This window comes from Rhea americana, unplaced genomic scaffold (assembly GCF_003343005.1).
Source record: "Rhea americana isolate MKP2758 unplaced genomic scaffold, rheAme1 scaffold_432, whole genome shotgun sequence".
Taxonomy (NCBI): Eukaryota; Metazoa; Chordata; class Aves; order Rheiformes; family Rheidae; genus Rhea; species Rhea americana.
Window position 1 is genome coordinate 189,629 of NW_028186571.1, and position 12,897 is coordinate 202,525.

The window sequence follows — 12,897 nt, forward strand, 5'->3', positions numbered from 1 at the left end:
GGAGAAAGCTGCATATACACATCTACTCTGAAGATCCTGCCATGGTTATTTGCATTTTAGTCTGCATTTGGGGTTTTAGTGAAGGAAGAGTAGAGAGCTGGAGTTTTGGAACAGCCAGAGAAATTAATGCAAGTCTGCTGGGGGAAGTTGGCTACAGGTGGTAAAATACGCTCCAGATATCAGACCTTGCAAGCACAATGCTCGTGGGACATGCTTTTGTCTTTTTTGTCTTTGTTTCTTTTTTGAGGAAGTGTTTATCTTTTTAGGTCAGCAAAGCTGCCTGTATTCTCACAACCCAGACCTTAATGAGACTACTGAAATCCAGAGAGGCAGCTGCTGCCGTAGATGTGAAAACATGGCCAACCATCATTGATACAGGTGTGATCCATGGACTAATAGACTTTTTGAAATCCTGTGTTGGGATTAGCATCGACTTCCAAAGGGAGAGAACAATGTCCCCCATTTCAGATGCTAATGGGTGACTATTAAGAAATGCTGGTTTATTTGGAAGAAACATCCAAGATATAATCCAGGGCCTGACTTTGTTCTAATCTCCTGCATTTGTTGAGTCTTCCTTGGGGTGTAATGCTACTGAAAAGCTGTGTTCCAGGCAGCTATAATCTCCTTATGATAATTTTACGTGTAACGGTAATATGCTTGGACTCCCAGTCTGGTAATAGGGAGGGATTGAATAACTCAAATTGTATAAAAATCAGGTTATGCTTTTGTGTTGATTGTGCCTCAGAATACCTGTGTCCCTGGAGACTGAAAAATTGAAAGTAAAATCATGTMTTTTAGAAAAGTTCAGTTTACATACACAGAGGAGGAAGTGTTTTCTCTGTTTTTCTGAGGAATAAATAATTTTCTACATGAGAACTTTGGCAAAGGCCTTCTCATGTGCTAGTCTCTCTTTTGGAAATAGTTACTAGAAACCTTTATGGTTCATCTCAGCCTTTTTGAAAGTTTTGTTCTCCTTTTGTTACCGGTTCATTAGCCATTAACTAACTGTGTTTGCTCCTTTCTTGCACAGATGACTTGCCCCGGAAGCGAATGTCTCAAGCCTATAAACCACCTACGCCAGAAATGTTAGCCTATCTAGATTTTAGTGTTTCCACAACAGGCATGCTTACAGGAGTAAAGGTATAGCAAAATGGTATTAGAAGATTGGGGATTTCGTGTCTTRTCTTTGGCTTGTATTTCGACTAATCTCTTGCCTCTACCACTACCAAAGCTGGCTCTTGTAGCTTGAATAAAGAGCAGATTTTCTTCCAATAAAGCTATGGATTAGCTATAGACAATGCAGTCTGTGCTGAAGAACTAGTTCTGCCGTGTAGAAAGACAGGGCTCTACAGTGGCAGCAGGAATTTTTCTGCTGCATCTCACCAGAGAGTTGCCTATTAGGGGAACAGTGAGTGATGTGAGCAACATAACTGTGAGCTTTTGCTTTCCCYCCACAAAGAGCTGGGTAGGAATGCAGTTGACAGAGGAGAAGAAATAAAACTGAAAAAAAAATGAAAGCCTCAGACTCCACTTAATGGTTGCTTGTGTTTGGAGTCTGAGATACCCAATAAGCACATCTAAAGTTTTTAAGCAATAGCTATTGATAGGACTATTTATCCTTTACAATGGCTTATGCAGTGCTCTGTATCTGCTGTAAGGATAAGGGAAGGAAAGCTTAGTATATGGAGTAGTGCTATCAAGAAAAACCTGTATTTATTCTTATCTACCTGTCTCGGTGAATTCCTGTTTTGATGTCCTTGAATTTCAGTGCTGTTTCTCTGTCTCTTCTGCTGCAGATGTCCCATGCTGCCGTGAGTGGTCTTTGCAGGGCAATTAAGCTTCAGTGTGAGCTGTACTCCTCTCGGCAGATTGCTATTTGTCTTGACCCCTATTGTGGACTTGGTTTTGTGCTCTGGTGCCTTTGCAGGTATGACTTTCTAGGGAAAAGGGTAATGATTAGTTTTGGGCTTTTTTTAAATAGGAAATATCCATCTGTGTCCTTGTCTGGGGTAATTAGATATGTTGACACTACCRAAATGACTAATTTACTGTTAAGGGAGGATTTGCCATTAAGCTGACAATAATATGTTCCCTTTTCCTGTAGATTAGCAAAATATTATCCTGTCTTGATCATGCATATTTGTGCTGCCAGATATTACTGGCTCCAGAATGTTTCGCTTCTCTTTCTTCCTTGATTATATATTGCAGTAGAGGAGTTTTCTTTTTGTAAACTGTATGGTTGAGCCATTTCTCTTCCTTCAGTGTGACTGTGTGTGTGTGCAGATGATTATTCTGATACAACAAATTAGTAACAACATTTACTACAGATAYAGAGATGGTTTTTGGAGCTGTTGCCAGTTTGCTTCAGACACAGAGTCTCACAGCCTCCTTTTGATCTAACTGGAATCTAAGATGAAAATACAGTAAATATTAATTGAAAGATAACTGTTTGCAACACAAGTCTTCTGTTTTTCACAGTGTGTATTCTGGTCACCAGTCGATCTTAATTCCTCCTATGGAGCTGGAATCCAATCTTTTCCTCTGGTTATCTACTGTTAGCCAGTATAAAATAAGGGACACTTTCTGTTCCTATTCAGTCATGGAACTGTGTACAAAGGGACTTGGAAACCAAGTTGAAATGTTAAAGGTAAGAAATGCTTCCTGAATCTTATGTTCTGTAAATTAATGAAAGTGTTTTACTAAAGCAAAATGATATAATTGTTAAATACAAAAGTTTTGATGGTGCACAAGTCCCTGACCCACAAATTGCTTAAAAAGCAAAAGCAACAAAAAATGTTGTAGCTACAGGAAATTAAAGGGATTAAAGCAGAATTAAGTATATTGCAGTGTAGGCAGCACTTCCTCAGTGACATTGCCAGTGAGTGGCAGAGACTGCTGGGCAAACCTTAGAGATGATGCCAGCAGCAGAATGCTATGCAGAAAATTGCTTATATAACAGTCTGCAGTGAAGGCTGAGGCCAGCCCATGATGTAAAACACACGTTTAGGCAATCTACTAAATAAAGGTGCTTTCTTCTAGGAGAAGAGTGGCAAGAGAAATTAGCTACATAAGAGGCTTGAGGTGACTTTTTGCACAGATTTTACTGAAATAAGTTGTGTATTTCATCTACAGAGTTAAGGAGCAGTCATCTTCTGTTGCTGAGCATAGAGTTCTGTGTCTGCTTTGTGGTGTGTCACCAGTTAAACAGAATAATGGTAACAGATTTGAACAGCTGGGTAGTGTTGTTTAGTGCATTCCTGGTCACACRTAGAAGTAAGAGGGAGATGATAATGGTTTTTGGCCCCAGTTTTGTTGAAGATTCAGTGTAATCCTAGCAAATGACATGATTCTCACTTAGTTTGGTTTCCATGTATATAAATAGGTAATAAGAGATGTCATCTTAGCTGAAAGGTGCTGCAGAAGCAGAGTACTGCATCCTCTAGCACAGAGGAAGAAGCAATGTTGATGACTCCACTGGTCTAACTATTCTTAGGCTCTGGTCAGACACATTTTATAGTTACAAATAGAAGCTCAAAAGAGGAAATAGAACATGAACACAAAGACAGGGTGTCCTGCATTTTTAGAGTAATTTTTCAGATTCAAAGGATGAAAAGCAAATGTCACTTGAAATGGGGTAGATCTTAGTGCAGTGTAAAATAGGTAATCAACAAATTCAGTCCTCTGCACTCATTTGTGTCTACACGCTCTTCTCTAGGCACGTGGAATTAATCTGTCGTGTGTCCGGACTTGTGTGGTAGTTGCAGAGGAGCGGCCACGAGTTTCTCTGACTCATTCCTTCTCAAAACTCTTCAAAGACATTGGCTTGTCATCTCGTGCTGTAAGCACCACCTTCGGATCAAGAGTCAATGTTGCTATCTGTTTACAGGTAACGTGAGTGCTTACTGGTGCTTGTCTTGTCAGAGGCATTAGATTCCAGATTCCCTTGTATTCTGAATCAACAAACTTCTAATCTGCACATGCTTCTGTGTCATTAGCTTAGCCCAATGTCTGCTCTGTGGAGATAGCTGTCACAAGATTTAAGCAGCTTCTCTTGTTGTCAACTGCCAGATTATATACAGATGCTCAGAACAACTGAAACATGACATTAGGGAACYGTTTATTTCCATATTAACAATGATTCTTGTTGCCCAGGGCTGATGGCTAGGAGTGCTTTGTCTGTTTACTTACAGCAGCCCCCACTCAGGATGCATCCCATACTGGTGTTACACTCAGTATACAGAGTAATAGCCTGAAGCGTTTCCCTCAGTGCAACTGCAAAGGTGGGGAAATGTGAATATGACTTTTGCTGTCAGTAGAAAGCCCCTGGAAATGTTTATGAGCTCAGGCAGAGATTACTCTGATTTACATAAATCAATAAAATACCTAAAATATTTCTTTAACGTTAACTCCTTAGGGAACATCTGGGCCTGATCCCACCACGGTGTATGTAGATCTGAAATCCTTGAGACATGACAGGTACAGTAAGTTTAAACTTATTAATGGCTTGTATACATAAAACATTGTAATGGTACTGAGCTATCACCCCTGCTCAGCAGATTTCAGCTCATTGCTTTTCCTGACAATTTTTTTTTTTTTATCTTCAGAGTACGCTTAGTGGAAAGGGGAGCTCCACAAAGCCTGCTACTTTCAGAATCTGGGAAGGTAATTTCATGCTGTTCCTAGCTGCATGGCACACTGAGCATCTGACCATGCTTCTCTTTTTATGCCCTTCATAATGTTGTAGGTTTGTAGTTAGGAAAGGCAGCTGTGTTAAATCAGCGCCATGGCATGCCACGGGAAGAGGTGATTTGTTGGTTACATTGCTCTGGAAAGTTGGTTTGATTTATGATTAAGTATCTGTTGATTTTAAAGCATGCTTTAAAAAAATAATTCAGAGGATCAATCTTGTTTTTATAATCAGTGATCTATCAAAATACTTAGTGTTTGCTGTATCTTTGAAATATGCATGCATTTGGGGTTTATTGCAGTCGTTACTCTCTTAATAGATTAACAAAAAGATGTCTTCCTGCAGTATTGGCAGATTTTAATATAGAATTCTTCAGAATCATGACGTACCAATATTTATGAGCCTTGAATGCCTTGCTTATGTAGATCTGCAGTTATTAATTAGTTTCTTACTGTTACAGTACTTCAGTGTACGTACTATGATTTGCTTTATGCATGTTTGTAACTTGCGCAGGTGAAAATCATGCCATAAAAATCTGGAGGTAAATGAACAACTTTTGAATTTTAGTTACTTGTGTAGATAACTCATAAATTGATTATGTATTCCTTCTTGTGATCTTTAGATTTTACCTGGAGTCAAAGTAGTCATTGTTAATCCTGAGACAAAAGGGCCTCTTGGAGACTCTCATCTTGGGGAGGCAAGTACAGACTTTATTATTTGGATAGCTTTTCTTTTTGTCTGCTTCTTGAGCTATATTCTGTCTTTCTGATTACTAAAGTTGCCAGGTGACAGATTGTGAGTGGTAATGCTTGTAAACCATTATATATTGAATTATTGATGGAATGTTCAGAATTTKGGGATGTTACTTTAGAGTCGAGCTTAAAGAAAGAGCGTGCTAAAAAGGAAGGCTTGTTCCATTCCAAGTCTTGCATAACTGGCTTCCAAAGAATCTCATTTGCATTTTGTTCTCCTTACTGTGATTACACACCAGTAAATTGATAAATTATTATAAATTTTGTTGATGAATTATAATTTTTTTTTGAAATCACGTGTAATAAAAATCCATAGTTCATTTACTCAGTTCATCCTCAGCTGGCAGTTATTAAATCGGCAAGATGTGTTTTTTAAGATTCTGCAGGATGTTTGGGGGTTTGAGTTAAATGCAAATTTCTAGGGGTGAGGGGGAGGTAGGAAAATCTTAAAAAAACAACCTCCTATTACAGTTTATTTTCTACTTCCTTTTAATACTCACAAGATGCTTCATTTTCATAGCGCATGGATCTCAATATTTTTCCATTTCCTGTACAGATTTGGGTAAATAGTCCACACACAGCCAGTGGCTACTATACTATCTATGATAATGAAACCCTTCAAGCTGATCATTTCAACACTCGTCTAAGCTTTGGTGATGCTGCTCAGACACTTTGGGCTCGAACTGGATACCTTGGTTTTGTTCGTCGAACAGAGCTTACAGCTGCCAGTGGAGGTATGGCAGAAATTAGTCTTTATCTTTTAAATGAAGAGGGAGAGCTTTTTCCCATACTGTGCAGTGAATAAATCCCAATCTCGTGTCTGGATACAAGAGATATTTGTTCTATTTACAATATGTTTATTGTCTGCCATTTTCTGTTTTATAGTATGCATACATTTTATTTTCCATTTCTCCTTTCCAGAGCGTCACGATGCACTGTATGTTGTTGGGGCACTGGATGAAACTTTGGAACTGCGAGGGCTGCGTTACCATCCAATCGATATCGAGACTTCTGTATCTCGAACGCACAGAAGCATCGCTGAATGGTAAAACAGTAGTGAAAAATGAATTCATCTCAACCTAGCTGGAATGTAGAAATGTTTAAACAAAGATGCCAGATGTAATACAAAAAGATGAGGCAAAGGCAGATTTTTTTTTCTTTGACTGTCAGCAAGACACGTGACCTTTTTGTGCATCTCTCTCTGCCCATTTGTAGGTGGGGATAACATTGGGCTGACTAACTCTTATGCATGTTTTCTCAGGAGCGTTAATTCAAAATAGAAGTTATAATCTCCTGCTTTGTTGTATAAAGAAGCATTTATATTTGAGTGAGTGAAAGCAGCATTTAGTTTGTATGTCAAGCTAAGTAATACTGATGTGTTTAAATTGATCTTTGTTATGCTAGGACTGCGATTTCTCAGAGTTGGGTCGATTGGAAACGCAGCCCAAAGCAGGTGGTAAACGCCATCTAAGGCTTGAGAAAAGATAAAGTGTGGATCTTTATCTGTGAAAATAATTGTTTTGCTTGTTTTTCTTTTCTACTTTTAGTGCTGTGTTCACCTGGACCAACTTGCTTGTGGTGGTTGTGGAGCTGTGTGGTTGTGAACAGGAAGCCCTGGATTTAGTTCCTCTAGTCACAAATGTGGTCCTGGAAGAACATTATCTAATTGTGGGAGTGGTGGTAGTAGTGGATCCAGGAGTTATTCCCATCAATTCCAGAGGAGAGAAACAACGAATGCATCTCCGTGACAGTTTTCTAGCTGATCAGTTAGACCCCATATATGTAGCCTATAACATGTAACATGCATGGGGGGCAAAAGATGTTCAGAAACTCTGTGGGACCACCAAGTGACAAAGGGTGTCTATAGAGTGAAGCTGGTGAAAATTACTAATACTTGATAAAAAGTTTGAGATTGCTGCCATATTCCCTTCATCTCATCCTGTGGTATTAAGATCACATTAATTCCCAAGGGACAAAAGGAAATGTGGTAGACAATGGAAAACATTTGTAACAGTTTACTGAAATATTAGCTTTATAGAAAATGCAAAGTTGACAAATGTGTGAGCTACAAAACTCCTAAGGCCTTTACAGTAGTGTTACTTTTTTCATCTGTTGTACATATTTGTATTTTTATCTAATACTGTTCTAGGATTCTATAAGGGGAGGGTTTATTTAGTTAAGATGATAAACTATTAAGAGGAGGGTCATCAGAGTTCTGCAGTTCCCTACTATATAATGTACTTTGCATCTGTACTGTAGCTATTTGTTCTATGGGATCACACAACTTATTTAAAATTGTGCCATGACCAAATCAATAACTTACGGAATCTAAGAGTTACTTATTCATATAGATATTTCTTGAATTTAAAAAATTGCCTATATTTTAAATATGTAAATATTATTATACATAATTCACTTAGATAGAAAAATGACTTGGATAATGATGACAGCTGAAGGTAGAAATTTTTAAGGACAGTAACTTTTGTGGTCCTTAGCATAATTACATTTGGTTAGACAGCTAATGTGAGATACACAAATCTTGCACAAGTTTTCTTAATTCAGTATGTAGTCTTTCAGTGCTGGCCAGAAGTGTGTCATAGCATGTAGAAACCTATTTTTTTAAGGCACATCTTTCTAAAAGAGGCTGAAATGTTTAAATGGTAACATGAAATCTGGTAGAAATTGCAGTGCAAGTCCAAAATGCTTAACTGAAATTGGTGCATCTGGGTGACAGCTTCTGCCTTTTATGACACCCTATATTTAAAGGAGGGAAAAAAGATACCGCAGATTAGCACACAGTTAAATTCACTGTTTGTGTGCAATTCAGTCATTAGTTTATGTGCCTTGTAGGTACAGGAAGAAATATCGTCAATGGGCTGTAATGATAGCTGGGAGACAACCCAGATTTCCCTGAAACATTCATTAGAAAAACTGTATTTTTTGGTTTGGGGTTGAATGCAATTTTTTTGTTACAGTAGGAGGCAAAAAGATGAGACTTAGCAGTTCTAGCAAATACATGGTTAAATAACTTCAGGAAAACTAGGATCCCAGCATTCAAAATACTGTGTTGGTTTTCACATGAATAGTTGTAAGGAAACAGAGCCCTTAGAGTCTAAGTACAGCTCTTGCTGTTAGAAGCTGTTGCACGCTGAGTAGAGGGAGAGAGAAYGTTTCAGCTTTGATTGAGAATTACCTTTCTTTGCTCTAATTCTTAATAATCTTTTAAGAGCAATTAAATTCCTAAAGATGCTAAGAAAATGGGATTTTGGAAGCAATGAAAGCTGATACCAGATACTGCAACAGGTTTTTTTGAGTCAAATACAGTATATAGTGTAAATAAACTTGTTATTAAGATGTTCTACATTACCTCATTCAAAGTTTGTAGGCAGTTTTTAAAAGGTTTATAGTATAAACTCAGAAGATCCTGTGGCAGTTACCAGAGCAGCACCTGATGTATCTATAAGCAAATCCCAGTTTTGTACTTGAAAAACTCCTGATGCATTGTTAGTTCTTCACTGAGGGCAGGAATGTTAAAATTTTCATAGAAAGTTCTGAATAGTATTTTAAAAAATATTTTGGGGGAGGGGGAGTAGGTTTAGAAACTGCCAGTTATTATGGCAAGTCTAAAGTTACTGCAGACAGTTCTGTTTACAAGTGCATATTTCTGAACAATTTCTTTCTGTATCAGCCCCTGTAACAAGACAACATTGCAGGTGCTATTTTTGTGGTATCATGCTGCTGCATAGGTTTAAATGGTTGTTTTGTTAGCAGTAGGACAATATCTGGTTTTGTGTATGTGCCCTAAAATACTTGTGCATGAAGTCTTTAATACATTAAGCTTTAACAGATTGACCACAAAATGAGGAAAGTGACAGGTGTAACTGTGACTAACACAGTTGGTACTGTAACTTAAAGTGTACAAAAACTGATCTCCCTTCTCAGACAGCAAAGTGCGAGAATCTCCTTGTTATACACCATTTTCTTTTGATTTTTTTTCATGCACAGCAAAACRACTTGCAGTTCAGCTTCACTTCATTGTTGTACATTTCAGAAATAAACAAGTCTTAACTTGTCTTATTCAAATTAATGCTTTTAGCTAAATTGTTTCAACAATTTAAAGCATTTGTCCATTTAAATGGATTTTAAGTAAAACTCTAGGATTATCTTTTTTACTTGCCATTTTTCAGATAAAGTAAATTCTTATATTAATTTGATCAAAGATACCCAATATGTGGCATATTGACTTTGCAAAATGGCATTTTTGAATAGCATACACCATGTTTTTTCTTTTTCTTTCTTTTTTTTCTTTTTTTTTTTTTTTTTTTTTTTGTCTTCTAAGCTTAGTTAGTGAACTTTTTTTTTCCTGGCATATTACATTTCTCCGTTAGAGAATTGTGATTTACAGTCCTCCCTTCATAATGACGTAACATTCCACTCAGTTGCCAGTAAGCAGGGTATAGAAGCTGGCCAGTGTTGATTTTATTGAATGCTTTTGTCCATGTGTTGGTTTTTCTCCATGTCCAGGAAGTGTGGAGCTGTGAATCTGGAAATCCTGATTTTTAATTCCAGCTCTGCTAATGACTTGCCACAAGGCCTTCAGTGGGTCATTTCACTCCTTCAGTTTCCTCATCTGTAGATGAGGCTATTATCTAATCCTTACAACATCCCTGTAAGGTAACTAACTGTACAGCACTAAGTGCTAAGTATTATTCATTGCTAGCCTCTTTGAGGTCGGGGACAGTTTGTTCTTCCAAACTGATAAATGATTATTTGGTTGTCTTGGGAGGGCTGTCAAGATATGTGACCAATTCACTTTAAGGCAGTTGCTTGGTATGATAGGGAAAACATTCCATACGTGAGCGAACGGTGGCATTCAGCTTCAGAAACTTGGCAGGGCCATGAAAGTTCTGAGGTTGTATGTTCCTGATCAGAGTTGGTTTCTTTTCCATAACTGCTGAATCCAGCACTGAGTCCAACGAAGTGGCTGTTCCAGACTGATGTTCAGCTCTCCATGCCAGTTTGACTTTGCGACTTACTCAATTGCAGAAGAAAAATTATTTCCTACTATCATCCATCTCACTCCAAGCTAACAGCTGCAATGAAACTTTAACTAGGAATTTTTACCACTTTGAACTAAAAGATTTTGTATGTCTTATGGTTTCTGAATATTCCCTAAGCAAAACTTGTGGGTTCAGGTAATTTAAAGTCTTGCTTTGTTAACATTTGCACTGCATTTCTCATTCAAATAAATGTAATTAAGATGTGTCATACTAACTGTCCTGAAAATAAGGTTGTTAAGATTAAATTTAAGCCCTAAATGCAATTTTTCTTTAACTTCTGTCAACCCTATTTACCATTGTCAAATTCAGACTACAGCATTATGTAATTATGTATAAAGTTTTTATTTATTTGAAATTAGATTAGATATACGTTTTTAAATTTAACATCTGGCTGGACAGTGTTCCATTAACGCATTGATTGTGTTTCCTTTGTCTTGTGTTAATAAATATTGATGCTTGATTGCTTGTTTTACTACTTCATCTGCTGTTTCCCTCATTTAAAAAAAAAAAAAAGAAAAAAAAAACGAAGCAAACATTGGTTAGCATTTGTTCTGGTGAAAGGCAGAACTTCTATTTTTTGCAGATAGGTGTTAATCACTTGTGTATAAAAATGTATGAGATCTGAATCGGTGAAGAGCCTCCACTTTCATGGTTGGATATAAATGTCTTGTATCTCTAGCAGGCAGTAGGCCATTATAGCTTTCAAAATCAAGAGTTGTAACTGAGTTCATTCATTAAGGATGAGCTAGATAMAGTTTGGAGTATGACCCTACTGATACCCTAAGCTTTTACTGTAGTATTAAATACTCTTTATTTAATTTCTGGTTAAGGTTCAGGATTCGTATGTTCTCATTTTGAACTGGAATTCCATGAAAGATTTTGTTACTTCAAAACTCAAATCTGTGCGGAACCCAACAAGATTAGAGTTCTTTGTCTTCTGGAGTGATAAAACTTCCTAGAAAGGCAGTCTAGTAAGGTGAAGAGAGAAACTTTTGTGGTGTTTGATATTTAACACTAGATAACTGCTGCTGTCAAAAACTAACCATTGAGTTTTTATGAAGATTGAAGTATTCATATACATGTTAAGATATTTTTAGTACAAGTGAGGCTGTAATTATTTTAAGCCCAGCTATGGTCTGTGTGTACCTATTAGTTATATGTTTCTCAGTAAGAATATGCCTAAACACATTATTTTCTACAAACCATAGTGGTAATTTACTATGATTTTCCTTTGAACACATTTCATTTTCAGTAAATAACTGGAGCCCTGAATTGTTACATTAATCGCATTAACTGAAATAGCCAATAAACTGTGCCTTTCCATAAATGCTCAGATTTGAATGATAAATTTCTCAGTTGTCTGAAGATTCTTGTTTTAGTTGTTACAATTCTGGCCCAGGCACGTTGTGTGGTACCATAACATTATATATAGTGAACTTAATGCTATTGTGTAGGTAAAACTTTTGCATAATTCTTGAGSAAGAGGAACTGTGAGAAGGTACAGCTTCTGAGCAGTAGCTGTGGCAAGTATTGACAGGGGAATTACAAGTTACTCAGGACTAACTGCAAGTACCTCTTCATCTGCTTACACTCACTAGTTTGGCTTCTAGAGAGATTATGTGGTTTGGGGAAAAGAAAAGAGAACAGACATTGGAGGCTTCAAACGAAGCACTGCTAACAGTTGTTCTTCCACTGCCCGCTTTCACAGCTGTAGTCAGGTGCTCCAGGAAGTGAGGAACCCACCAAACGTCTTCAGGGCCTTTGGTGAGGGCCTGGCCTCAAGTGACAGGGCAGGAACCTCGAAGCTGCAGCCTTGGCCCCCGTCGCCGACACGGAGCTCGCTCACGCGAGGCGCCTCCTCAACACCATCTTTTACAACTGCTGCCAAGACAGAATTTGGGAGTGCTAAAGGTAGTGCAAAGGCTCCCACTGAGGCTGGTGGTTAGATAATCGAGTTTACATGTCTCATTTAGATATTTATTAGTTSTTTGATTACTATTTTCCTGCAAGTGGTCCTGTGAAAAGGGGCTGTTACCCTCAACTACTGCTCTACTGCTGCTTCCAGTCTTCATTAACTTTTCCCTTTCTGAGGTAGAAGAAAAAAAGTAGTAGTTTTTCTCCCCAAAACTGTGAAGAACTGCTGCATTTGCCTGTTTGAGCTCAATTTAGTGCAAAGCTTTAATGRGMCCTGTCATAAATTTCACTCAGTCAGTGTAGCCAATATAAAAATTTTATTAATTACAGCAAGCAAGATATAGGCAAATATCAGCGCTGGGCGACAGGGGAGTCTCTGCTCTGCCAACTGCCGCCCCTAGACAGGCTTCAGTTCCCCTTTTTATTCTTTTTCCTCTTCCCGTTATCTCGTCCTTCTCATATTACTCTGCGCATGTGTGTCCTG

General features: G+C 37.8%; 1 protein-coding gene across 1 annotated transcript in view; it reads left to right on the forward strand.

Moving 5' to 3' along the window:
• Positions 1-10,974, forward strand: part of DIP2B (DIP2 acetate--CoA ligase B (putative)) — a 57,066-nt gene extending 46,092 nt beyond the window's left edge. Inside the window, exons 29-39 of the mRNA XM_085315616.1 lie at positions 267-378; positions 1,031-1,140; positions 1,797-1,927; positions 2,479-2,647; positions 3,716-3,886; positions 4,415-4,476; positions 4,605-4,662; positions 5,310-5,384; positions 5,996-6,173; positions 6,361-6,484; positions 6,987-10,974. Of these exons, the coding sequence (XP_085171742.1) occupies positions 267-378; positions 1,031-1,140; positions 1,797-1,927; positions 2,479-2,647; positions 3,716-3,886; positions 4,415-4,476; positions 4,605-4,662; positions 5,310-5,384; positions 5,996-6,173; positions 6,361-6,484; positions 6,987-7,239 (1,443 nt within the window). The 3' untranslated portion in view covers positions 7,240-10,974. The remainder of the gene's footprint in view (positions 1-266; positions 379-1,030; positions 1,141-1,796; positions 1,928-2,478; positions 2,648-3,715; positions 3,887-4,414; positions 4,477-4,604; positions 4,663-5,309; positions 5,385-5,995; positions 6,174-6,360; positions 6,485-6,986) is intronic.
• The last annotated feature ends 1,923 nt before the right edge of the window (positions 10,975-12,897 follow it).